This window comes from Scyliorhinus canicula, chromosome 7, assembly GCF_902713615.1.
Source record: "Scyliorhinus canicula chromosome 7, sScyCan1.1, whole genome shotgun sequence".
NCBI lineage: Eukaryota > Metazoa > Chordata > Chondrichthyes > Carcharhiniformes > Scyliorhinidae > Scyliorhinus > Scyliorhinus canicula.
The window spans coordinates 120,630,635-120,652,754 of NC_052152.1; the positions used below are offsets into that span (position 1 = coordinate 120,630,635).

Here is a 22,120-nt window from a genome sequence, read left to right on the forward strand (position 1 = left end):
ACTTCATTAGGAGATGGTATTTACTGTGAATTGCACTTCATTTTGGGATGGTATTTACTGAGAATGACATTTCATTAGGAGACGGTATTTACTGAGAATGACACTTCATTAGGGGTTGGTATTTACTGCGAATGACATTTCATTGGGAGATGGTATGACTGAGAATGATATTTCATTAGGTGATGGTATTCACTGAGAATGACACTTCATTTGGGGATGGTAATTACTGAGAATGATACTTCATTTGAGGATGGTGTTACTGAGAATGACATTTCATCAGATGGTATTTACTCAAAATGACACTTGATTGGGAAATGGTATTTACTGACAGTGACACTTCATTAGGAGATGGTATTTACTGTGAATTGCACTTCATTTTGGGATGGTATTTACTGAGAATGACATTTCATTAGGAGACTGTATTTACTGAGAATGACACTTCATTTGAGGATGGTGTGACTGAGAATGACATTTCATTAGGAGATGGTATCTTCTGAGAATGCCACTTCATTTGGGGATGGTATTTACTGAAAATGACATTTCATTAGGAAATGGTATTTATTAAGAATGTCACCTCATTGGGAGGTGGTATTTACTGATACTGACACTTCATTTTGGGATGGTATTTACTGAGAATGACATTTCATTAGGAGATGGTATTTACTGAGAATGACACTTCATTAGGGGATGGTATTTCCTGAGAATGACACTTCATTTGAGGATGGTATTTACTGAGAATGACACTTCATTTGAGGATGGTATTACTGAGAATGACATTTCATCATATGGTATTTACTGAAAATGACACTTCACTGGGAAATGGTATTTACTGAGAGTGACACTTCATTAGGAGATGGTATTTACTGAGAATGACATTTCATTAGGGGATGGATTTACTGCGAATGACATTTCATTGGGAGATGGTATTTACAAAGAATGACATTTCATTAGGAGACGGTATTTACTGACAATGACATTTCATTTGGAATGGTATTTACTGAGAATGACATTTCATTAGGAGATGGTATTTACTGATAATGAAACTTCATTTGGCGATGATATTTACTGACAATGATATTTCATTAAGAGGTGGCATTTTCTGAGAATGACACTTCATTAGGAGATGGTATTACTCAGAATGACAGTTCATTAGGAGATTTGTATTTTCTGAGAATGACACTTCATTAGGAGATGGTATTTACTGAGAATGACACTTCATTGGGAGATGGTATTTACTGAGAGCGACACTTCATTAAGGGATGGTATTTACTGAGAATGACACTTCATTTGGGGATAGTATTTACTGAGAATGACACTTTATTTGAGGATGGTATTACTGAGAATGACATTTCATCATATGGTATTTACTGAAAATGACACTTCACTGGGAAATGGTATTTACTGAGAGTGACACTTCATTAGGAGATGGTATTTACTGAGAATGACATTTCATTAGGGGATGGATTTACTGCGAATGACATTTCATTGGGAGATGGTATTTACAAAGAATGACATTTCATTAGGAGATGGTATTTACTGACAATGACATTTCATTTTGGAATGGTATTTACTGAGAATGACACTTCATTAGGAGATGGTATTTACTGAGAATGAAACTTCATTTGGCGATGATATTTACTGACAATGACATTTCATTAAGAGATGGTATTTTCTGAGAATGACACTTCATTAGGAGATGGTATTACTCATAATTACAGTTCATTAGGAGATTTGTATTTACTGAGAATGACACTTCATTAGGAGATGGTATTTACTCTGAATGACACTTCATTGGGAGATGGTACTTACTGAGAGCGATTCTTCATTAAGAGATGGTATTTACTCTGAATGACACTTCATTAGGAGGTGGTAATGACACTTCATTAGGCGATTCCTGAGAATGTCACTTCATTGGGAAATGGTATTTACTGAGAATGACACTACATTCTGGGATGGTATTTACTGAGACTGACACTTCATTTGGGGATGGTATTTACTGAAAATGACATTTCATTAGGAGATGGTATTTACTGAGAGTGACACTTCATTAGGTGATGATATTTACTGAGAATGATATTTCCTTAGGAGATGGTATTTACTGACAATGACACTTCATTGGGAGATGGTATTTACTGAAAATGACATTTCATTAGGAGATAGTATTTACTGAGAATGGCACTTCATTTGACGATGATATTTACTGACAATGACATTTCGTTTTGGGATGGTATTTACTGAGAATGACATTTGATTATGAGATGGTATTTGCTGAGAATGACACTTCATTAGGGGACGGTATTTACTGGGAATGAAACTTCATTGGGAGATGGTTTTTACTGAGAATGACACTTCATTAGGAGATTTTATTTACTGAGAATGACACTTCATAAGAGGATGGTATTTACTGAAAATGACACTTCATTCTGCGATGGTATTTACTGAGAATGACACTTCATTGGGAGATGGTATGACTGAGAATGATATTTCATTAGGTGATGGTATTCACTGAGAATGACACTTCATTTGGGGATGGTATTTACTGAGAACGACATTCCGTTAGGAGATGGTAATTACAGAGAATGTCACTTCATTGGGAGATGGTATTTACTGAGAATGACATTTCATTCGGAGTTAGTATTTACTGAGAATGACCCTTCATTTGGTGATGATATTTACTGACAATGACATTTCATTAGGAGATGGTATTTACTGAGAATGACACTTCAGTAGGAAATTTTATTTACTGGGAATGAGACTTCATTGGGAGATGGTATTTACTGAGAGTGACACTTCATTAGGAGATGGTATTTACTGAGAATGACACTTGGTTAGGAGACGGTATTTACTGAGAATGACACTTCATTATGAGATGGCATTTACTGAGAGTGACACTTAATTAGGGGATGGTATTTACTGAGAATGATATTTCATTAGGAGATGGTATTTTCTGAAAATGACACTTCATTGGAAGATGGTATTTACTGAGAATGACACTTCATTTGAGGATGGTGTGACTGAGAATGACGTTTCATTAGGAGATGGTATTTACTGAGAATGGCACTTCATTTGGCGATGATATTTACTGACAATGACATTTCATTTTGGAATGGTATTTACTGAGAATGACATTTCATTAGGAGATGGTATTTACTGAGAATGAATATCATTTGGCGATGATATTTACTGACAGTTACATTTCATTAAGAGAGTGTACTTACTGAGAATGACACTTCATTAGGAGATGGTATTACTCAGAATGACACTTCATTAGGAGATTTGTATTTACTGAGAATGACACTTCATTAGGAGATGGTATTTACTGAGAATGACACTTCATTGGGAGATGGTATTTACTGAGACCGACACTTCATTAATAGATGGTATTTACTCTGAATGACACTTCATTTTGGGATGGTATTTACTGAGAATGAGACTTCATTTGGGGATTGTATTTACTGAAAATGACATTTCATTAGGAAATGGTATTTACTGAGAATGTCACCTCATTGGGAGATGGTATTTACTGACACTGACACTTCATTTGGAGATGGTATTTACTGAGAATGACACTTCATTGGGAGATGGTATTTACTGATAGTGACATTTCATTAGGAGATTGTATTTACTGAGAATGATACTTCATTTGAGGATGGCATTTACTGTGAATGGCACTTCATTTTGGGATGGTATTTACTGAGAATGACATTTCATTTGTAGATGGTATTTACTGAGAATGACACTTCATTCGGAGATGGGATTTACTGAGAATGACATTTCATTATGAGATGGGATTTACTGAGAATGACATTTCATTAGGAGATGGTATTGACTGAGAATGACACTTCATTTGACGATGGTAATTACTGAGAATGATACTTCATTTGAGGATGGTGTTACTGAGAATGACATTTCATCAGATGGTATTTACTCAAAATGACACTTGATTGGGAAATGGTATTTACTGACAGTGACACTTCATTAGGAGATGGTATTTACTGTGAATTGCACTTCATTTTGGGATGATATTTACTGAGAATGACATTTCATTAGGAGACGGTATTTACTGAGAATGACACTTCATTAGGGGATGGTATTTACTGCGAATGACATTTCATTGGGAGATGGTATTTACTAAGAATGACATTTCATTAGGAGATGGTATTTACTGTGAATTGCACTTCATTTTGGAATGGTATTTACTGAGAATGACATTTCATTAGGAGATGGTATTTACTGAGAATGACACTTCATTAGGGATGGTATTTACTGCGAATGACATTTCATTGGGAGATGGTATTTACTAAGAATGACATTTCATTAGGAGATGGTATTGACTGAGAATGGCACTTCATTAGGAGATGGTATTTACTGAGAGTGATATTTCATTAGGAGATGGTATTTACTGTGAATGACATTTCATTAGGCAATGGTATATACTGAGAGTGACACTTCATTTGGGGTGGTATTTACTGTGAATGACTCTTCATTTGGGGATGGTATTTACTGAGAATGACATTTCATTAGGAGATGGTATTTACTGAGAATGGCACTTCATTTTGCGATGATATTTACTGACAATGACATTTCATTTTGGGATAGTATTTACTGAGAATGACATTTCATTAGGAGAAGGTATTTTCTGAGAATGAAACTTCATTGGGAGATGAGCTTTACTGAGAATGACGCTTAATTGGAAGATGGTATTTACTGAGAATGACACTTCATTCTGGGATGGTATTTACTGAGAGTGACACTTCATTGGGAGCTGGTATTTACTGAGAATGAAACTTCATTTGGCGATGGTATTACTCAGAATGACAGTTCATTAGGAGATGGTATTTACTGAGAATGACACTTCATTAGGAGATGGTATTACTCAGAATGACAGTTCATAAGGAGATGGTATTTCCTGAGAATGACACTTCATTAGGAGATGGTATTATTCAGAATGACAGTTCATAAGGAGATGGTATTTCCTGAGAATGACACTTCATTGGGAGATGATATTTATTGAAAGTGCCCCCCTCCCCCCCTGCCCTGGAATTATCTTCTCTACTTTGGCCTTTGTGCCTAATTGTGAGTAAGAAGTTAATGTTTATGACTTCAATTATCAGTCGCTTGAAAAGCAAATATTGCAGCCTGTAAATGAATTTTTTCTCTCTCTCTCTTTCTCTCTTTATCACTATTTGGGTGTGATTTGAGGTACGACTGTTGCCTGGCAAAATTACCGTTCCCCTTGTTAACACGTCAGCACGACAGCATGCTGGGACTCCAAGATACTGTCCTCCATATTCCCCTGAAATATTTTCCCCGTTTGGATCAGTCTTTGGATTGAAATATGTTTCACGTTATATCGTTATTGAGAGCACAAACTAAAATCTGAAAACAAGCTGTCACTCTCTAAATGGTTCGGTATTTGGAGAGTTTGTCCTGCTTTTGTGATTGGCTGCAGGGTGACCTTCCTCAGTCGGCATGTCATGGACCTTTGGTCAGGCTCGGAACATTGAGGCAGGAAACACATTCAGACATTCCAGTGGCAAATTTTATTACTCCGGCTCCACAATCAAATATTGTCAGGAGAGATATCTCTCTGGGTTCCTTTTCAATTGTGTTTTTGTTATTTTCGCGCGTTGCAACAGTTATGGTTCGCCTAAGAAACAAAGCTGCTCTGATTGGTGGGTTCGCTCTGTGTTGCTTCATCATCTTTCTGATACTGATCGTTAAAGATGTTTTTAAGAATTTAGTGGAAGACCAGATCAAAAAGGTAAGAATGAGCAACTGCTGCCCAAGTTCACACCGCACAGCAGCCTTTTCATATATCATTTATAATTAAGGTGTTTGGTAGATTTATGAAAAGATCATTTACATGACGTGGTATAAAATTGACAAAACATTTAACATCGATGTTTCCAGCGAGAGAGTCCGTTAATTTAACTTTGATCTCTTTCCATTCATTAAGCAAATGATAACACAAATGGGTCATGTCATGTAAACCATGTGAGGTGGGAGAATGAAGAGCTAATATGAAACCCTATGTGCAGGCATTTCGGGAAGTGCCTGCCACTCCTGTATGAAGATGTCCTTGCAGTGGGGGCAATCTCTTGAAGGTGGTGGTGGCATCTCCTGACTCTATCTGCTGCCTCATAAACCACTTCATCTTGTAAGAAAGAATGGAGTGTGCTGTGAACTGCTTTGAGAATGTGGCCATTGTAGAATAGTTCAGAAGTTGTTTTGTATTTAATCGTATGTCCTCAGTCACAAGTCATAACAAAGGATCAAGGGCAGCACCACGTGGCACAGTGGTTAGCACTGCTGCCTCATGGCCCTGAGGACCCGGGTTCGATCCTTGGGTCACTGTTTGTGTGGAGTTTGCACGTTCTCCCCTTGTCTGCGTGGGTCTCACCCCCACAATCCAAAGATGTGCAAGGTTAGGTGAATTGGCCACGCTAAATTGCTCCTTAAAAAATTTAAAAATAGCAAAGGATCACGAGGCAAATGAAATGCTTTATTGTGAGGAAGATGGAATATATCCAAGGATATGTGTCCTATCGAAAGGACAGGCAGATGGGCAGAGGGGGAGGATTGCATTGTCAGTAAGAAATTGAGTTAAATCGATAGCAAGAAGCAATATAAGATCAGAAAATTTTGAATCTGTGTGCGTAAAGTTGAGGAGTCACAAAGGAAAAAAGACCCTGATGGGAGTTATGTACATGCCCCCCCCCCTCCCACAGTAGTCAGGATGTGGGGCAGCAAATAAATCAGGAGTTAGAAAAAGCATATATGGAAGGCAATATTACAATAATAATGGGGGTCTTCAATATGCAGGTGGACTGGGAAAATCAGGTTGGTCGTGGATCCCAAGAAAAGGAATTTGTGGAATGTCTAAGAGATGTTTTTTTGCAGCTACTTGAGACAGAGTCGACGAGGGAACAGGCAATTCTGGATTTGGTGATGTGTAATGAGGCAGATTTGATTAGGGAACTTAAGCTGAGGGAACGCTTAGGGGGCAGTGGCCACAATATGATAGAATTCACCCTGCCGTTTGAGAGGGAGAAGGTGGAATTGGATGTACGTACAAAGACATGAGGGAGGAGCTGGCCAGAGTTGATTGGAAGGGGACCCTAGCAGGAAGACAGTGGAACAGCAATGGCAGGGGTTTTTGGGGGTTATTAGGGAGGCACAGCAGAAATTCATCCCAAGGAGGAGCAAACATGCTAAGAAGAGGGTGAGGCATCCATGGCTGACGAGCATAAAAACAAAAGAAAAAGCATACAAGGTGGTGAGAATTATTGGGAAGCCAGGGGATTGGGAAGCCTTTAAAAGTGAACAGAGGACAATTAAAAAAACAATAAGGGGAAGCAGATGAAATATGAGTGTAAGATAGCGAGTAATATAAAAGAAGATTGCAAGAGGTTTTTTTTGATATATGAAAGGTAAGAGAGAAGCAAGAATGGACATTGAATCACTGGAAAATGAGGCTGGAGAAGTAGCAATAGGAAACAAAGAAATGAGGGAGGAACTTCACAGTGGAAGACACTAGTGGGAGACCAGAGCTCCAGGAGAATCAGGGGGCAGAGATGAGTGTAGTGGCCATCACTGAGGAGAAGGTTCTGGGGAAACTGTAAGGTCTGAAAAAGTGGATAAATCACCCGGGCCAGATGGACTACACCCTAAGGATCTGAAAGCTGAGGAGATTGTGGAGGCATTGGTGGTGAACTTTCAGGAATCACTAGAGTCAGGAAGGGTCCTAGAGGACTGGAAAATGGCCAATATAACACCCCTGTTCAAGAGGTGAGGGAGGCAGAAGATGGGAAATTAAAGAATTGTTCGTCTGACTTTGGTTGTCAATAGGATTTTAGAGACGGTTATTAAGGATGAGATTGTGGAGTACTTGGAGTTACATGGTAAAATAGGGCTGAGTTAGCATGGCTTTGCCAAGGGGAGGTCGCGTCTGACAAATCTGTTAGAGTTCTTTGAGGAGGTAACAAGGAAATTAGACAATGGATAGCCAGTGAAAGTGATTTATTTGGATTTCCAGAAGGTCTTTAACAAGGCGCCGTATAGGAGACTGCTAAATAAATTAAGAACCCATGGTGTTTGGGGCAAGGCACTGACATGGATAAAGAATTGGCTGACTGGCAGAAGGCAGAGAGTGGGGATAAAGGGGTCTTTATCAAGATGTCTACCGGTGACTCATGGTGTTCCGCAGGGATCAGTGTTGGGACAACAACTATTCATTAATGATCGGGAAGAAGGAACTGAAGGCACTGTTGCTATGTTTGCAGATGATACAAAGATATGCAGAGGGACAGGTATTATTTCGGAAGTGGGGGGTGGGGGTGCTGCAGAACGACTTGGACAGGCTAGGAGAAGTGGGGGGCTACAGAAGGACTTGGACAGGCTAGGAGAGTGGGCAAAGAAGTGGCACATGGAATACAATGTGGAAAAGTGTGGAGGTTATGCATTTTGGCAGGAGACATAGAGGCATAGACTAATTTCTAAATGGGGAGATGCTTAGGAAATCAGAAGCTCAAAGGGACTTGGGAGTCCTTGTTCAAGATTCTCCAGGTTAACATGCAGGTTCAGTTGGCAGTTAGGAAAGCAAATGCAATGTTAGTATTCATGTCGAGAGGGCTAGAATACAAGACCAGGGATATACTTCTGAGGCTGTATAAGGCTCTGGTCAGACCCCATTTGGAGTATCGCGAGCAATTTTGGGACCCCTATTTAAGGTAGGATGTGCTGGACTTGGAGAGGGCCCAGAAGAGATTCACAAGAATGATCCCTGGAATGAAGGGCTTGTCATATGAGGAGCGGTTGAGGACTCTGGGTCTGTACTCATTGGAGTTTAGAAGGATGAGGGGAAGATCTCATTGAAACTTGTAGGATACTGAGAGGCCTAGATAGAGTGGACAAGGAGAGGATATTTCCACTAGTAGGAGAAACTAGAACCCAAGGGCACAGTCTCAGATTGAAGGAACGATCCTTTAAAACAGAGATGAGGAGGAATTTCTTGAGCCAGAGGTTGCGAATCTGTGGAACTCTTTGCCGCAGAAGGCTGTGGAGGCCAAATCACTGAGTGTCTTTAAGACAGAGAAATGATACGTTCTTGATTAATAAGGGGATCAAGGGTTATGTGGAAAAGGCAGGAGAATGGGGATGAGAAAATATCAGCCATGATTGAATGGTGGAGCAGATTCAATGGGCCTCATGGCATAATTCTGCTCCGATATCTTATGGTCTTATGTTCTTTATTCAAAAAGGAAGGAGACAGGAAAGTACAGACTAGTTGCCTTAGTATTTGTCACAGAGAAAATGTTAGAAGCTATTATTACAGACGTTATAGCAGGGCACTTGGAAAAATTCAAGGTAATCAGATAGAGTCAACATGGGCCGAAATCCCTTGGGTGGGAATAGCTGCAGGTATTTCCCAGCGTGGACTTCGTGGTGGGCCAAGGGGGAAAACCCTTAAGGAAGTTGCCCCCAAAATCCATCTTAGAGCCATACTCCCCCCCTCCCCCCAACAATGCCAGACCTGCACACCCCACCTCCATCAGAGCCCCCACCACACACCAAAACCCTAAATAATCTTTATTGTCATAAGTAGCCTTACATTAACACTGCAATTAAGTCACTTTGAAAAGTCCCTCGTCACCACCTTCCGGCGCCTGATCGGGTCCACGGAGGGAGAATTCAGAATGTCCAAACTACCTAACAAGCACGTTTTTTGGGACTTGTGGGAAGAAACCGGAGCGCCCGGAGGAAACCCACGCAGACACAGGGAGAACGTGCAGACTCCGCACAGACAGTGACTCAAGACGGGAATCAAACCCAAGTCCCTGGCGCAGTGAAGCAACAGTGCTAACCACTGTACAACCATGCCACCCATAAAGTGACCCCTACAGGACTCCCAGAAAAGAGACCTCTGTCAAGGGGCCCTCCAGAAAGGAGAAACCTGTCAGGTAGCCCCCCCCAGAAAATAGATATCTGTCTGGAAACTAGAGAAAAGTCCAGACAGAGCAGTGAAAAATTATACTGTTGCAACACTCACGTGGGCAATACACATGCTGGCTCAGACACAGGAAGCACAACATGTCAATTCATGGAAATAGATGCAGTCAGCTGTGTTTAAACTCCTCAGATCCTTGACCTGTAAGCTAATCATTCATTTCCCTTATTAAGCTGTGACTGACAGCTCCCCCACACACACACAGCTGTCAGCCTTGCTTCATTTATCTTCCTTCACGGTTGAGTAACTCTGAAGTGCTCTATACACAATGTGAAAATGAAAATGAAAAATGAAAATCGCTTATTGTCACGAGTAGGCTTCAATGAAGTTACTGTGAAAAGCCCCTAGTCGTCACATTCCGGCGCCTGTCCGGGGAGGCTGGTACGGGAATCGAACCGTGCTGCTGGCCTGCTTGGTCTGCTTTAAAAGCCAGCGATTTAGCCTTGTGAGCCAATGTTGGGAAACATCAACCACTTCAAAGAGAGTTAAGTGCTGTTAATTTCCAATTGAGCACTTCAAAATTACTCAAGGGTGAAGGGGGTATGGGAATGCACTTAACTCTCCCAAGTGGTTGATGTTTATAAACATTGTGGTTAGAGGAGGAGAGACGGGCGACCCTGTAACCCTGGGTGGGAGAAGGCTGCCACCCGCCACCATACACCAGGCCTGGGCGCAGGTGGCAGTCGGCGTGTGTGCTATGGGCCCCACCACCAGGCCTGGACAGCAGTGCAGAAAGCACCTGCACGACCCTCTCAGGGCAGCCAGGGTGAGTAGGCAGCTTCTGTGCCCCTGGCACCTATCCCTGTCCCACACGCCCACAACCCCACCCTCCCACCCGGAGGATGAGTGGACCCCACCTACCAGTAGTGTGTGCACTCTCCACCCTGCACCACATGCCAGCACTCATACCGATGCCATGGACGGGTGATCTGGCCATGGAGGCCACCAACTACCCACCCCTGTGCTGCATGCGTCGAACTACCTAACCAAGCCGCTAGCAGCGAGGAAGAGGAAGCGGACAATGATGTGAGCCCTCGAACTGCAGCCTGCGACACCTGACACCCGACAGCACCAATCCGGGATGACACTGACTTCCCATCACAGCTGTATCCAACACCCTCCGCCATCCCAGAGACACTCACCTCGCACTTTAGCGAGAGCATCCTGGGGCAATACCTGGTGCGCGCCACACACATGAGGTAGAGGAAGTTACCTTAAGAGGGCAGAGCGGCCCCAGGGACTAGCTGCTGTCTGAACGGGTTTTGGGCCTCTGGAAAGGGTGGTTCCATCGACTGGGGAGGTGCAGCCACAGAGCCAGGTACCAAATGAGCCAGAAAGGTAGACACCGGTTAAGTTGGCATGGGTGCAGCAACCATCCAGTGCCTGCAGCTGCAGTTGGAGGCCAACCACCTACAGGGGAAGGAGGTGGTGCCAACAATACGTGCCATCCAGGCTGATACTGCACAGGTGGAATCCACAGTGGAGGCCTTGGAAGCGAAGGTATCAGCCATGGGTCAGGGTGGCCAAGGCACAGGACAGGGCTGCCCACTCACAGGCAGCCATGTACAAGGGCCACCTGGACATTGCAGCCGCACTCCAGAGCTTCAACCAGAGGGTGGTGGCACAGTTACTGGGTGATGTGGCATAATCCCAGAGGAAGGAGGTCCGCTACCTGTGCTTCATGGCCGTGAGCTTTGAAACTCTGGACGAGATGGAAGAGGCCTCCAGGACTGGCAGTGCCAGTTAGTGGAGGAGCCTCAGGGGTTAGCTCCGCTCACACCCGCATCCCAAGGAGTAGCCCAGGGGTCATCGGGAACGCCAAGGGAGGAGGAGATGATGGGTCCCATGCCGGTGCTCCCAAGGAGGTGGTGCCGGATCACCGCAGTGCCTTGGACACCCCCCTCCCTCCTGTTACTGGCACATTTGATGGGCAGCGGGCAGAACAGGATGGCACAACACCACCTGGGCACCTGAACAGCAGCCGGACCCATCCAGGCCGGGTCACTCCAGAAGACAGCTGTCAAACGGACACAGGTCACAGGGTGGGAATCGCAGCAGGCTGCCTTTACTCCTGATGTACCGTCTGTGGATTCACCTAGACATAGCATTAGGATCTATAGGCCAGAAAGGTAGACACCGGTTAAGTTGGCATGGGGGCAGCGACAGTATAGCGATAGGGGCTAGGGCACAAATCTGTACAAATACATTCACCGTTTCACAATAAACACCTGTTCACAATATTTAGACCAACCTCGGTGCTCTGCCAGACGGGCATGAGGGCTGGGCTGGGATGGCTGCAGAGGGAGCACTGGGGGATGGGGGGGAGATGGGCGGACGTTGGTGATGGATTTGGGCCAGGGACCCCAGTTCAGCCATGCTCACCGCTTCGGTGCCCCATGCTCATCCCTCTCCAACCCATAACTCACCGTTACTCGCCCTCTGCCCCTGCTGCCCGCACCCCGCCACCCCAGGTGTTCGATGGGACCGTGTGAGGGAATGGCCAGCTCACATGCAGGGATCACCCAGGTGGACGGTGGAAAGTGCTACTGTGGGCTGGAGGCAGACATTGTCAAACGATCCGGAGCACCAGAGCCCATCGCAGAGCGGGACGCCATCATTCTCCATTCCATAGACTAGACCCGCTGTTACTGCCAACCTAGGCCCCACACCCCATTGTGAAGCAGGTAGGAATCACAGAGGAGGTTGCAAAGAGGGGGGGGGGGGGGCAATGGCACAGGGAGTATGGTCATGGGAATGGGTGATTGGCCAATGGAGGAGTTGTGGGAATGGATGTGGTGTTTGTGCTGCTGGCCAGGCCCCCTAATCTGTGGACCTGCAGGCCCAGGTGCACCCTTGTGTGGTCTCCTGTGCCTGCCCGGGCCCCATGTCCTGCCCCATGCGCCCCCTCCTCCGCACCCTCTTCGTTAGATGAGGCCTGGCATTCATCCTCCTTCTCCAGAACATTGCCCCTCTGCTGTGCAATGTTGTGGATGATGCAGCAGGCACCTGAACAATATCTTCAGAATGCCAAAGCACTGCTCGATAATGCCCCTGGTCGCATCATGGGCTTCGTTGTAGCGGGTCTTCACATCGGTCTGTGACCTCCAGATAGGCGCCATCTGCCATGACCGCAGCGGATAACCCATGTTTCCCAAGAGCCAACCCCTCACCCGGGGGTGCACCTCAAAGATGTCAGGAATCGTCGAGTGTTCCAAGATGAAGGCGTCGTGCACACTGTCTGGGTATCGGACACAGACGTGTATGATGTGCATGGCATGGTCGCACGTTCATCGAGTGGAACCGCTTTTGGTTTGTGAAGATCAGCCTACCATGGGCTGGTGCTCATAAGGAGACATAGGTCCCTGGGGCACCTCGGCGATGGCGGCGAACCTTGTTGTCTGGGCATCCTGGTGGGCTAGGTCCACATTGAATTTGATATATTGTGCCGAGCGGGCATACAGGGCTTTCGTCACCTGTGCACCGAGGTCTGTGAGATCTCGGACAGGTCCCCACTTGGTGCCTGCAAGGATCCCGTGGAGTAAATTCAGGGCGATCGTCACCTTGATGGCCACCGGGAGCGGCTATCCTCCCCCATTCCCCCGCAGTGCCAGGTGTGCCATGGTCTGGCAGATGTGACATACTGTCTCCCTGCTCAGTCGGAGTCTTCGACGGCATGCCCGGTCCGGCAGGTCCTCAAATGACAGACGCTGCTGGTCCACATGAGGCCTGATGCGGTTCCTCCTTCCCACCTCCACCTCAGCCTGTTGGGCGGTTGGCTCCCCATCCTCACCGGCTGCCTCCTGTCCCTCTGGGGCAGGCTCCATCGCTGCAGAATCCCTCCGCCCCCCCCAGGGCTGCGGTGGCCAGGATGAAGGTCACCATTCCTTGTTGGATTCTGATAGTCATTGTCTGCAGGGGGTGAAAGGCAGACATATTAGTGTGGTGCGAACCCCCGTGCCCAACCAGGTACACCGAGCTGCAGACCCTGCCCCCGCATACCTCCATCCCTCCTCCCCATCCGTAAACCCACACCCGGTCGTTCCCCATGGAGCCTGCCCTCCGCATCCCTAACCCCATCAGTGCCTGGCACTGTGGGGGGCCTCTGGTCCCAGAACCCATCCTTGCTGCCAAGTTACCGTTGGCTAATGCTACCCATGCCAGTGGAAGACTTCACGTCCCCCGTCTGGCGCCTTTCCCTAGGGGCCACTGCGGTCCTTGGGTGGGTCTAGTGATGCCCGCCAGTGGGTGGAGGCCGGTTGGGGGGGGGGGGGGGGTGTGAAGTTGGTGGGATGAGGGTGTGTGTGGGTGGAGGGTAGTGGGTGGAGTGCGGGGATGATGGGATGGGGCATCCCTATGGCTGGTCTCACTCTGCGTAACGACGGGCTATGGAGGGCAGTCAATAGGGTATGCTGCAAGATGGTTGCCTCGCGGACCGTGGCAATGGTGGTCCGTTCCTGGACGCCCCAGTTCCGGTGGGGTCACCCCGACCCCACAAATCATCCCCTGGTCACCCCCTCAAGCCATCCCTGCCAGAAGCAGGACGGGCAGCCCACGGTCGTGTCTCTGCCTATCCTACCTCTCTCTCCCTCATCAGCCACAGGGCCTGTTTCCCAATTTTTAAAACCACATGTGAAACTCGCCATCAGGAATTCCTTGAGGCGGAGGATCGTGGAGGCCCCGGAGAATAATGGATCAGGCCCACAAATGATATGCCATGGTGTTTACAGTACATAGGGAGTAGAACGCATGGACGCCGCTGTCATAGAATCATAGACTCAAATAATTTACCGTGCAGAAGGAGGCCATTCAGTCCATCGAGTCTGCACTGGCCCTTAGAATGAGCACCCTACTTAAGCCCATGCCTCCACCCCAACCCCGCAAGCCAGTAACCCCACCAAACCTTTTGGACACCGAGGGGCAATTTAGCATGGTCAATCCACCTAATCTGCTCATCTTTGGACTGTGGGAGGAAACTGGAGCACCCCGAGGAAACTCACGCACATATGGGGAGGAAGTGGAAACTCTATACAGTCATCCGAGGCCGGAATTGAACCCAGGTCCCTGGAGCTGTGAGGCAACAGTGCTAACTGTAATGATATGTATATTGACTTAGATGTAAAGAGTTAACAAATGAATGGTAATGCTTCTTACCACTAGAGGGAACCACAGAACAGTCATATATATATTATGTGACTTGGAGATTCTGGGAGTTAAGAGTTAAGAGTTACAAGGAGTTACAAAACTGTCACTAAACACTGTGCCACCATGCCGCCCTGTCGAGGCACTGGAGACTGGCATTCTGTCAGGCGCCCGGCGCCGTCCATGATTTTCACCTCATGCACGATCGCTTTTCCCGATTCTAGTATCGGCCGATGGAAAATCCTGCCCATAGTATCCCAGACAGAGAATCTCACCCCATATATGGAGTACTGTGTGCAGTATCGGTTCCCTTATTTAAGGAAGGATGTAGATGTAAACCTGGAATGGGTGGGTTGTCCTATGAGGAAAGGTTGGACAGGCTGGGCTTGTGTCCACTGGGGTTTAGAAGAGTAAGAAGTGATTTGATTGAAACATATAAGAACCTGAGGGGGTCTTGAGAGTGCGGATGTTGAGAGGATGGATGATGATGTTCGTCTTGTGGGAGAATCTAGTACTTGAACATCACTCATCCATAATCAACCATTTAAGATGCAAATGAGGATAATTTGTTTCTCTCAAAGGACCATGAGTCTCAGGAACTCTCTTCCTCAAAAGGCAGAGAGAGCAGAATCTTTGAATATTTTTAAGGCAGAGCCAGTAGATTCTTGACTAACGAGGGGATGAAAGTTCATCGGGGGTTAGGCAGGAATATGAGGTTGAGATTACAACCAGATCAGTCATGATCTTATTGAATGGCAGAGCAGGTTCAAGGGGCCGAATGGCCTACTCCAGATCCAAATTCGAGTGTTCATACAAAGAGAGAAAAAGCAAGAGATCGTATTTATAAGGGACTGTGCATTTGTTTCTGTGAAAGTCCATTTTTTAGTCAGATTATTGTGTTAACTTCAGGCTGGAAAGGAATAACTCATTACACTGGTAACTGTAAACTTTCTGAACTGATCTCGACAGCACACTAAGCTGAAGTTGAACGGCGAGGCATTCAAGAACTGGAAGGAGCCACCTGTCCCTGCTTACCTGCAATTCTACTTCTTCCATGTGGAAAACCAATTGCAAATATTACAGGGTGAGCGAGCCATCGTGAAACAACTTGGGCCGTACACATACAAGTAAGAGCCAGAGTTACTGCTGCTAGATCTCCAATCACATTTCATATAAAGATAAATACAAGTACAAGTTTCAATGTACTCTAATAATTAAGCTTACAATGAAATAGTTTAAAAATATAGACTGATTATTTGGAGATTTCTGTTTTTAATGAATGATCCCAAGTGGTTATGTTTTGCAGCAGTCAAACCACATCTCAAAGTTCTTAATGGCTGAGGGAATTTACGAGTATGGTTCCACAGAGCGAGGGATTTTAGGTACGAGGTTAGTTTAGAGAAACTGGGGTTGTTCTCCTTGGATCAAACAAGATTGAGGGGAGATTTTGTTTTCTTTATTCATTCAGAGGAAGTAGTTGTCACTGGCTGGACCAGCATTGTTTGCCCATCGGTGGCACAGTGGTTAGCACTGCTGCCTCACAGTGCCAGGGACCCGAGTTCAATTCCGGCCTCAGGTGACTGTGTTGAGTTTACATGTTCTCCCCGTGGCTGTGTGTTTCCTCCGGGTGCTCCGGTTTCCTCCCACAGTAAAAGATGTGCAGGTTAGGTTGATAGGCCACAATAAATTGTTCCTTTGTGTCTGAAACTGTGTAAATTAAGTAGGATTATGGGGCTAGGCCGGCGGAGTGGGTTTAGGTAGGGTACTCTTTCAGAGAGTGCAGGCTCGGTGGGCTGAATGGCCTCTTTCCACACTGGAGGGATTCTGTGATCCCTAATTACTCTTGCGAAGGTGGTGGTGAGCTGCCTTCTTAAACCGCTGCAGTCCACATGGTGTAGGTACACCCACAGTGCTGTTGGGGAGGGAGTACCAGGATTTTGACCTATCGACAGAGGTAGAAGTGTTGAAAATGATAACAGATTGAGATAAGTTACACAAAGAAAAGCTGTTCTAATTAACTGATGGTGCAAGGATTAGAGGACAGGGATTTATGGTTTTTGAGCAACAGATACAAGGGGTATGTGAAGAAGAACATTTTTATGTAGCGAGTGATAATAACCTGGAACTCATTACCCTTGAGTGCAGGGGAAGTGAAGATAATTAATTATTTCAAAAAGAAATTGGATGGGTACATGAGTGAAATAAACTTGCAGGGTGAAAGGGATGGTGCGGGATAATGGGACTGACTGGATTATTGTATAGAGGGCAGACATGGACTCAGCACAGCAAATGGCAATGGCTGAAGCAGGGACTTGCTGACTGACTCTCAGTCCACCCAGTTCTCAGGCTCCTCTGTTGTGCAGCCCTAGTAGTTTACCAGCTGTCCTACCTGTTCTCGCAGTGGGTGACCACTCCTTGTGTAGACGTTCACCAGACGCTTGTTCTGGCGTCAACCTGTGTAATGAACCTCTTTTAAATCCTTGACTGATCCTGGTTTCCTTCTAATGCCTGCCCTGCTGGCTGTTTTTAAAACTACAGACTATTGGTTTTGAACGGAACCCCATCCCACCCCCATTGCAAGCTGCTATTTGAACAAACCAAAGCATACCCCTTGATGCAGTGTGCTCTGTGGCAGAGCCCGTGTTGTCATTTTAAAGGACTTGGCTAGCAGTCAATCCCCTCTTCTGCAGTTCTGGGGCATTTTCTGTTTTTGATTGGGATTGGTAGAGCCTTTAGGAAGATTCTGGAACAGAAGGCAATCTCCATTTTAGTTCAGTTAAGTGAAAACCTACAATTCATGGTATCATAGAATTTACAGTGCAGAAGGAGGCCATTCAGCCCTACTGCATCAGATCTTGGAAAGAGCACCCTACTTAAGCCCACACCATCACCCTATCCCCATAACCCAGTAACCCCATCTAACCTTTATGGACACCAAGGGCAATTTAGCATAGCCAATCCAACTAACCTGCACATCTTTGGACTGTGGGAGGAAACCGCAGCACCCAGAGTAAACTCACGCAGACACGGGGAGAATATGCAAACTCCACACAGACAGTGACCCAAGCTGGGATTCGAACCTGGGACCCTGGAGCTGTGAAGCAACGGTGCTAACCACTGTGCTACTGTGCCACCTAGGAAGCAGCAGGAGCTGATTTAAACACTTTCTCTGACAAGCCTGCAAAGGTTTAACTCCTGATTTAAATGCTGTATCATTCTACCCAGCCAGGCCTGTGAAGTTTAACCTCTGACCAAAAAGCTGCTGGCAGACTCCAACCACGTCTGCAAAAGCTCTGTTTGGAAGGCTGGGGAAGACACAGTGCTAATAACTCTCCCCTGAGATCTCTATACGTCTGGAAGAAATTACCTTTTACTTTCTCTTCACTTACAGTTAATCTTGATCTGCAGAAGGAGTAGACAAGCATTCCAGAGGCAGAGAGAATAGAAACCCTTCTTTTAAATTCTCAGGTAGAGAATTTTAAGATAGTCTCAGTGGGAGTGAGGTCAGTCAAGTAAAAGTGACTCCCTGGAGGAACATAGAACATTACAGCGCAGTACGGGCCCTTCAGCCCTCGATGTTGCGCCGACCTGTGAAACCATCTGAAGCCTATCTGACCTACACTATTCCATTTTCATCCATATGTCTATCCAGTGACCACTTAAATGCCCTTAAAGTTGGCGAGTCTACTACTGTTGCAGGCAGGGCGTTCCACACCCCTACTACTCTCTGAGTAAAGAAACTGCCTCTGACATCTGTCCTATATCTACCACCCCTCAATTTAAAGCTATGTCCCCTCGTGTTGGTCATCACCATCCGAGGAAAGAGACTCTCACTGCCCACCCTATCTAACTCTCTGACTATCTTATATAAGGGCCTCACGGTAGCATGGTGGTTAGCATCAATGCTTCACAGCTCCAGGGTCCCAGGTTCGATTCCCGGCTGGGTCACTGTCTGTGTGGAGTCTGCACGTCCTCCCTGTGTGTGCGTGGGTTTCCTCCGGGTGCTCCGGTTTCCTCCCACAGTCCAAAGATGTGCGGGTTAGGTGGATTGGCCATGCTAAATTGCCCGTAGTGTAAGGTTAATGGGGGGGATTGTTGGGTTACGGGTATACGGGTTATGTGGGTTTAAGTAGGGTGATCATTGCTCGGCACAACATCGAGGGCCGAAGGGCCTGTTCTGTGCTGTACTGTTCTATGTTCTATGTTCTATGTCTCTATTAAGTCACCTCTCGGCCTTCTCCTCTCTAATGAAAACAACCTCAAGTCCCTGAGCCTTTCCTCGTAAGACCTTCCCTCCATACCAGGCAACATCCTAGTAAATCTCCTCTGAACCCTTTCCAAAGCATCCACATCCTTCCTATAATATGGTGACCAGAACTGCACGCAGTACTCCAGGAGCGGCCGCACCAGAGTTATGTACAGCTGCAGCATGACCTTGTGGCTCCGAAACTCAATCCCCCTACTGATAAAGGCTAGCACACCATATGCCTTCTTAACAGCCCTATTAACCTGGGTGGCAACTTTCAGGGATTTATGTACCTGGATGCCGAGATCTCTCTGTTCATCTACACTACCAAGAATCTTGCCTTAGCCCAATACTCTGCATTCCTGTTACTCCTTCCAAAGTGAACCACCTCATACTTTTCCACATTAAACTCCATCTGCCACCTCTCAGCCCAGCTCTGCAGCTTATCTATGTCCCTCTGTATCCTATAACATCCTTCAGCACTATCCACAACTCCACCGACCTTCGTGTCATCTGCAAATTTACTAACCCATCCTTCTACACCCTCTTCCAGGTCATTTATAAAAATGACAAACAGCAGTGGCCCCAAAACAGATCCTTGCGGTACACCACTAGTAACTGAACTCCAGGATGAACATTTGCCATCAACCACCACCCTCTGTCTTCTTTCAGCTAGCCAATTACTGATCCAAACCGCTAAATCACCTTCAATCCCATACTTCCGTATTTTCTGCAATAGCCTACCGTGGGGAACCTTATCAAACGCCTTACTGAAATCCATATACACCACATCAACCGCATTACCCTCATCCACCTATTTGGTCGCCTTCTCAAAAAACTCAATAAGGTTTGTGAAGCATGACCTACCCTTCACAAAACCGTGTTGACTATCGCTAATCAACTTGTTCTTTTCAAGGTGATTATAAACCCTATCTCTTATAACCTTTTCCAACATTTTACCCACAACCGAAGTAAGGCTCACAGGTCTATAATTACCAGGGTTGTCTCTACTCCCCTTCTTGAACAAGGGGACAACATTTGCTATCCTCCAGTCTTCCGGCACTATTCCTGTTGACAAAGACGACATAAAGATCAAGGACAAAGGCTCTGCAATCTCCTCCCTGGCTTCCCAGAGAATCCTAGGATAAATCCCATCTGGCCCAGGGGACTTATCTATTTTTACACTTTCCAAAATTGCTAACACCTCCTCCTTGTGAACCTCAATTCCATCTAGCCTGGTCGACTGAACCTGAGTATTCTCCTCGACAACATTGTCTTTCTCCAGTGTAAACACTGATGAAAAATATCCATTTAATGCTTCCCCTATCTCCTCTGATTCCACACACAACTTTCCACTACTATCCTTGATTGGCCCTAATCTTACTCTAGTCATTCTTTTGTTCCTGATATACCTATAGAAAGCCTTAGGGTTTTCCTTGATCCTATAGTTCTGCTAGTTACGAAGTTCTGCGAGTTCTAATTGGAGACAAACCTTAAACGATCCAAACCAACCAATGATTTCATGATCGCTGACTACAAATACTACCACATCCGCAGCAAAGATTAATCTCAGCTCTTTAGTTCCTGTTATTTTTTTGTATCCTTCCTTTGTGCCCCCCTGTGTCTGTCTTGTATGTCCGGGGGAGGGGAGTTTCGGGAATAGTTAGATTAGTAGACCATTGTTTTATTATTTCCATTACATGTTTATCTCTGCTCTTGTTCTAAATAGACAGTTTTTAATGCTTTACTTACAAATATGGTGCCTGTACATTATTGGAGATGTTGAGGGTCAGGGTATTAGGAAAACATAGCTCCTGGAGTACTGCGTGCAGTTCTGGTCACCACATTATAGGAAGGATGTGGAAGCTTTGGAAAGGGTTCAGAGGAGATTTACTAGGATGTTGCCTGGTATGGAGGGAAGGTCTTACGAGGAAAGGCTCAGGAACTTGAGGTTGTTTTCGTTAGAGTGGAGAAGGCTGAGAGGTGACTTAATAGAGACATATAAGATAGTCAGAGGGTTAGATAGGGTGGACAGTGAGAGTCTCTTTCCTCGGATGGTGATGACCAACATGAGGGGACATAGCTTTAAATTGAGGGGTAGTAGATATAGGACAGATATCAGAGGCAGTTTCTTTACTCAGAGAGTAGTAGGGGTGTGGAACGCCCTGCCTGCAACAGTAGTAGACTCGCCAACTTTAAGGGCATTTAAGTGGTCACTGGATAGACATATGGATGAAAATGGAATAGTGTAGGTCAGATAGGCTTCAGATGGTTTCACAGGTCGGAGAAACATCGAGGGCCGAAGGGCCCATACTGCGCTGTAATGTTCTATGTTCTATGTTCTATACACATTATTGGTTAATTCACTCATGCAGCACGGTAGCATGGTGGTTAGCATAAATGCTTCATAGCTCCAGGGTCCCAGGTTCGATTCCCGGCTGGGTCACTGTCTGTGCGGAGTCTGCACATCCTCCCCGTGTGTGCGTGGGTTTCCTCCGGGTGCTCCGGTTTCCTCCCACAGTCCAAAGGTGTGCGGGTTAGGTGGATTGGCCATGCTGAATTGCCCATAGTGTCCTAAAAAGTAAGGTTAAGGGGGGGGGGGGGGTTATTGGGTTACGGGTATAGGGTGGATACGTGGGTTTAAGTAGGGTGATCATGGCTCGGCACAACATCGAGGGCCGAAGGGCCTGTTCTGTGCTGTACTGTTCTATGTTCTATGTTTGGAC

At 45.8% G+C, this 22,120-nt stretch overlaps 1 protein-coding gene across 2 annotated transcripts in view; it reads left to right on the plus strand.

Moving 5' to 3' along the window:
• The first annotated feature begins 5,324 nt into the window (after nt 1-5,324).
• LOC119969328 (lysosome membrane protein 2-like) overlaps nt 5,325-22,120 on the plus strand; it is an 86,426-nt gene continuing 69,630 nt past the window's right edge. The window contains exons 1-2 of one of the 2 annotated variants that reach the window (XM_038802825.1): nt 5,325-5,764; nt 16,118-16,275. In XM_038802825.1, coding sequence (XP_038658753.1) covers nt 5,405-5,764; nt 16,118-16,275 — 518 coding nt within the window. In that variant the 5' untranslated portion in view covers nt 5,325-5,404. The remainder of the gene's footprint in view (nt 5,765-16,117; nt 16,276-22,120) is intronic. The other variant, XM_038802824.1, reaches the window with a different exon arrangement.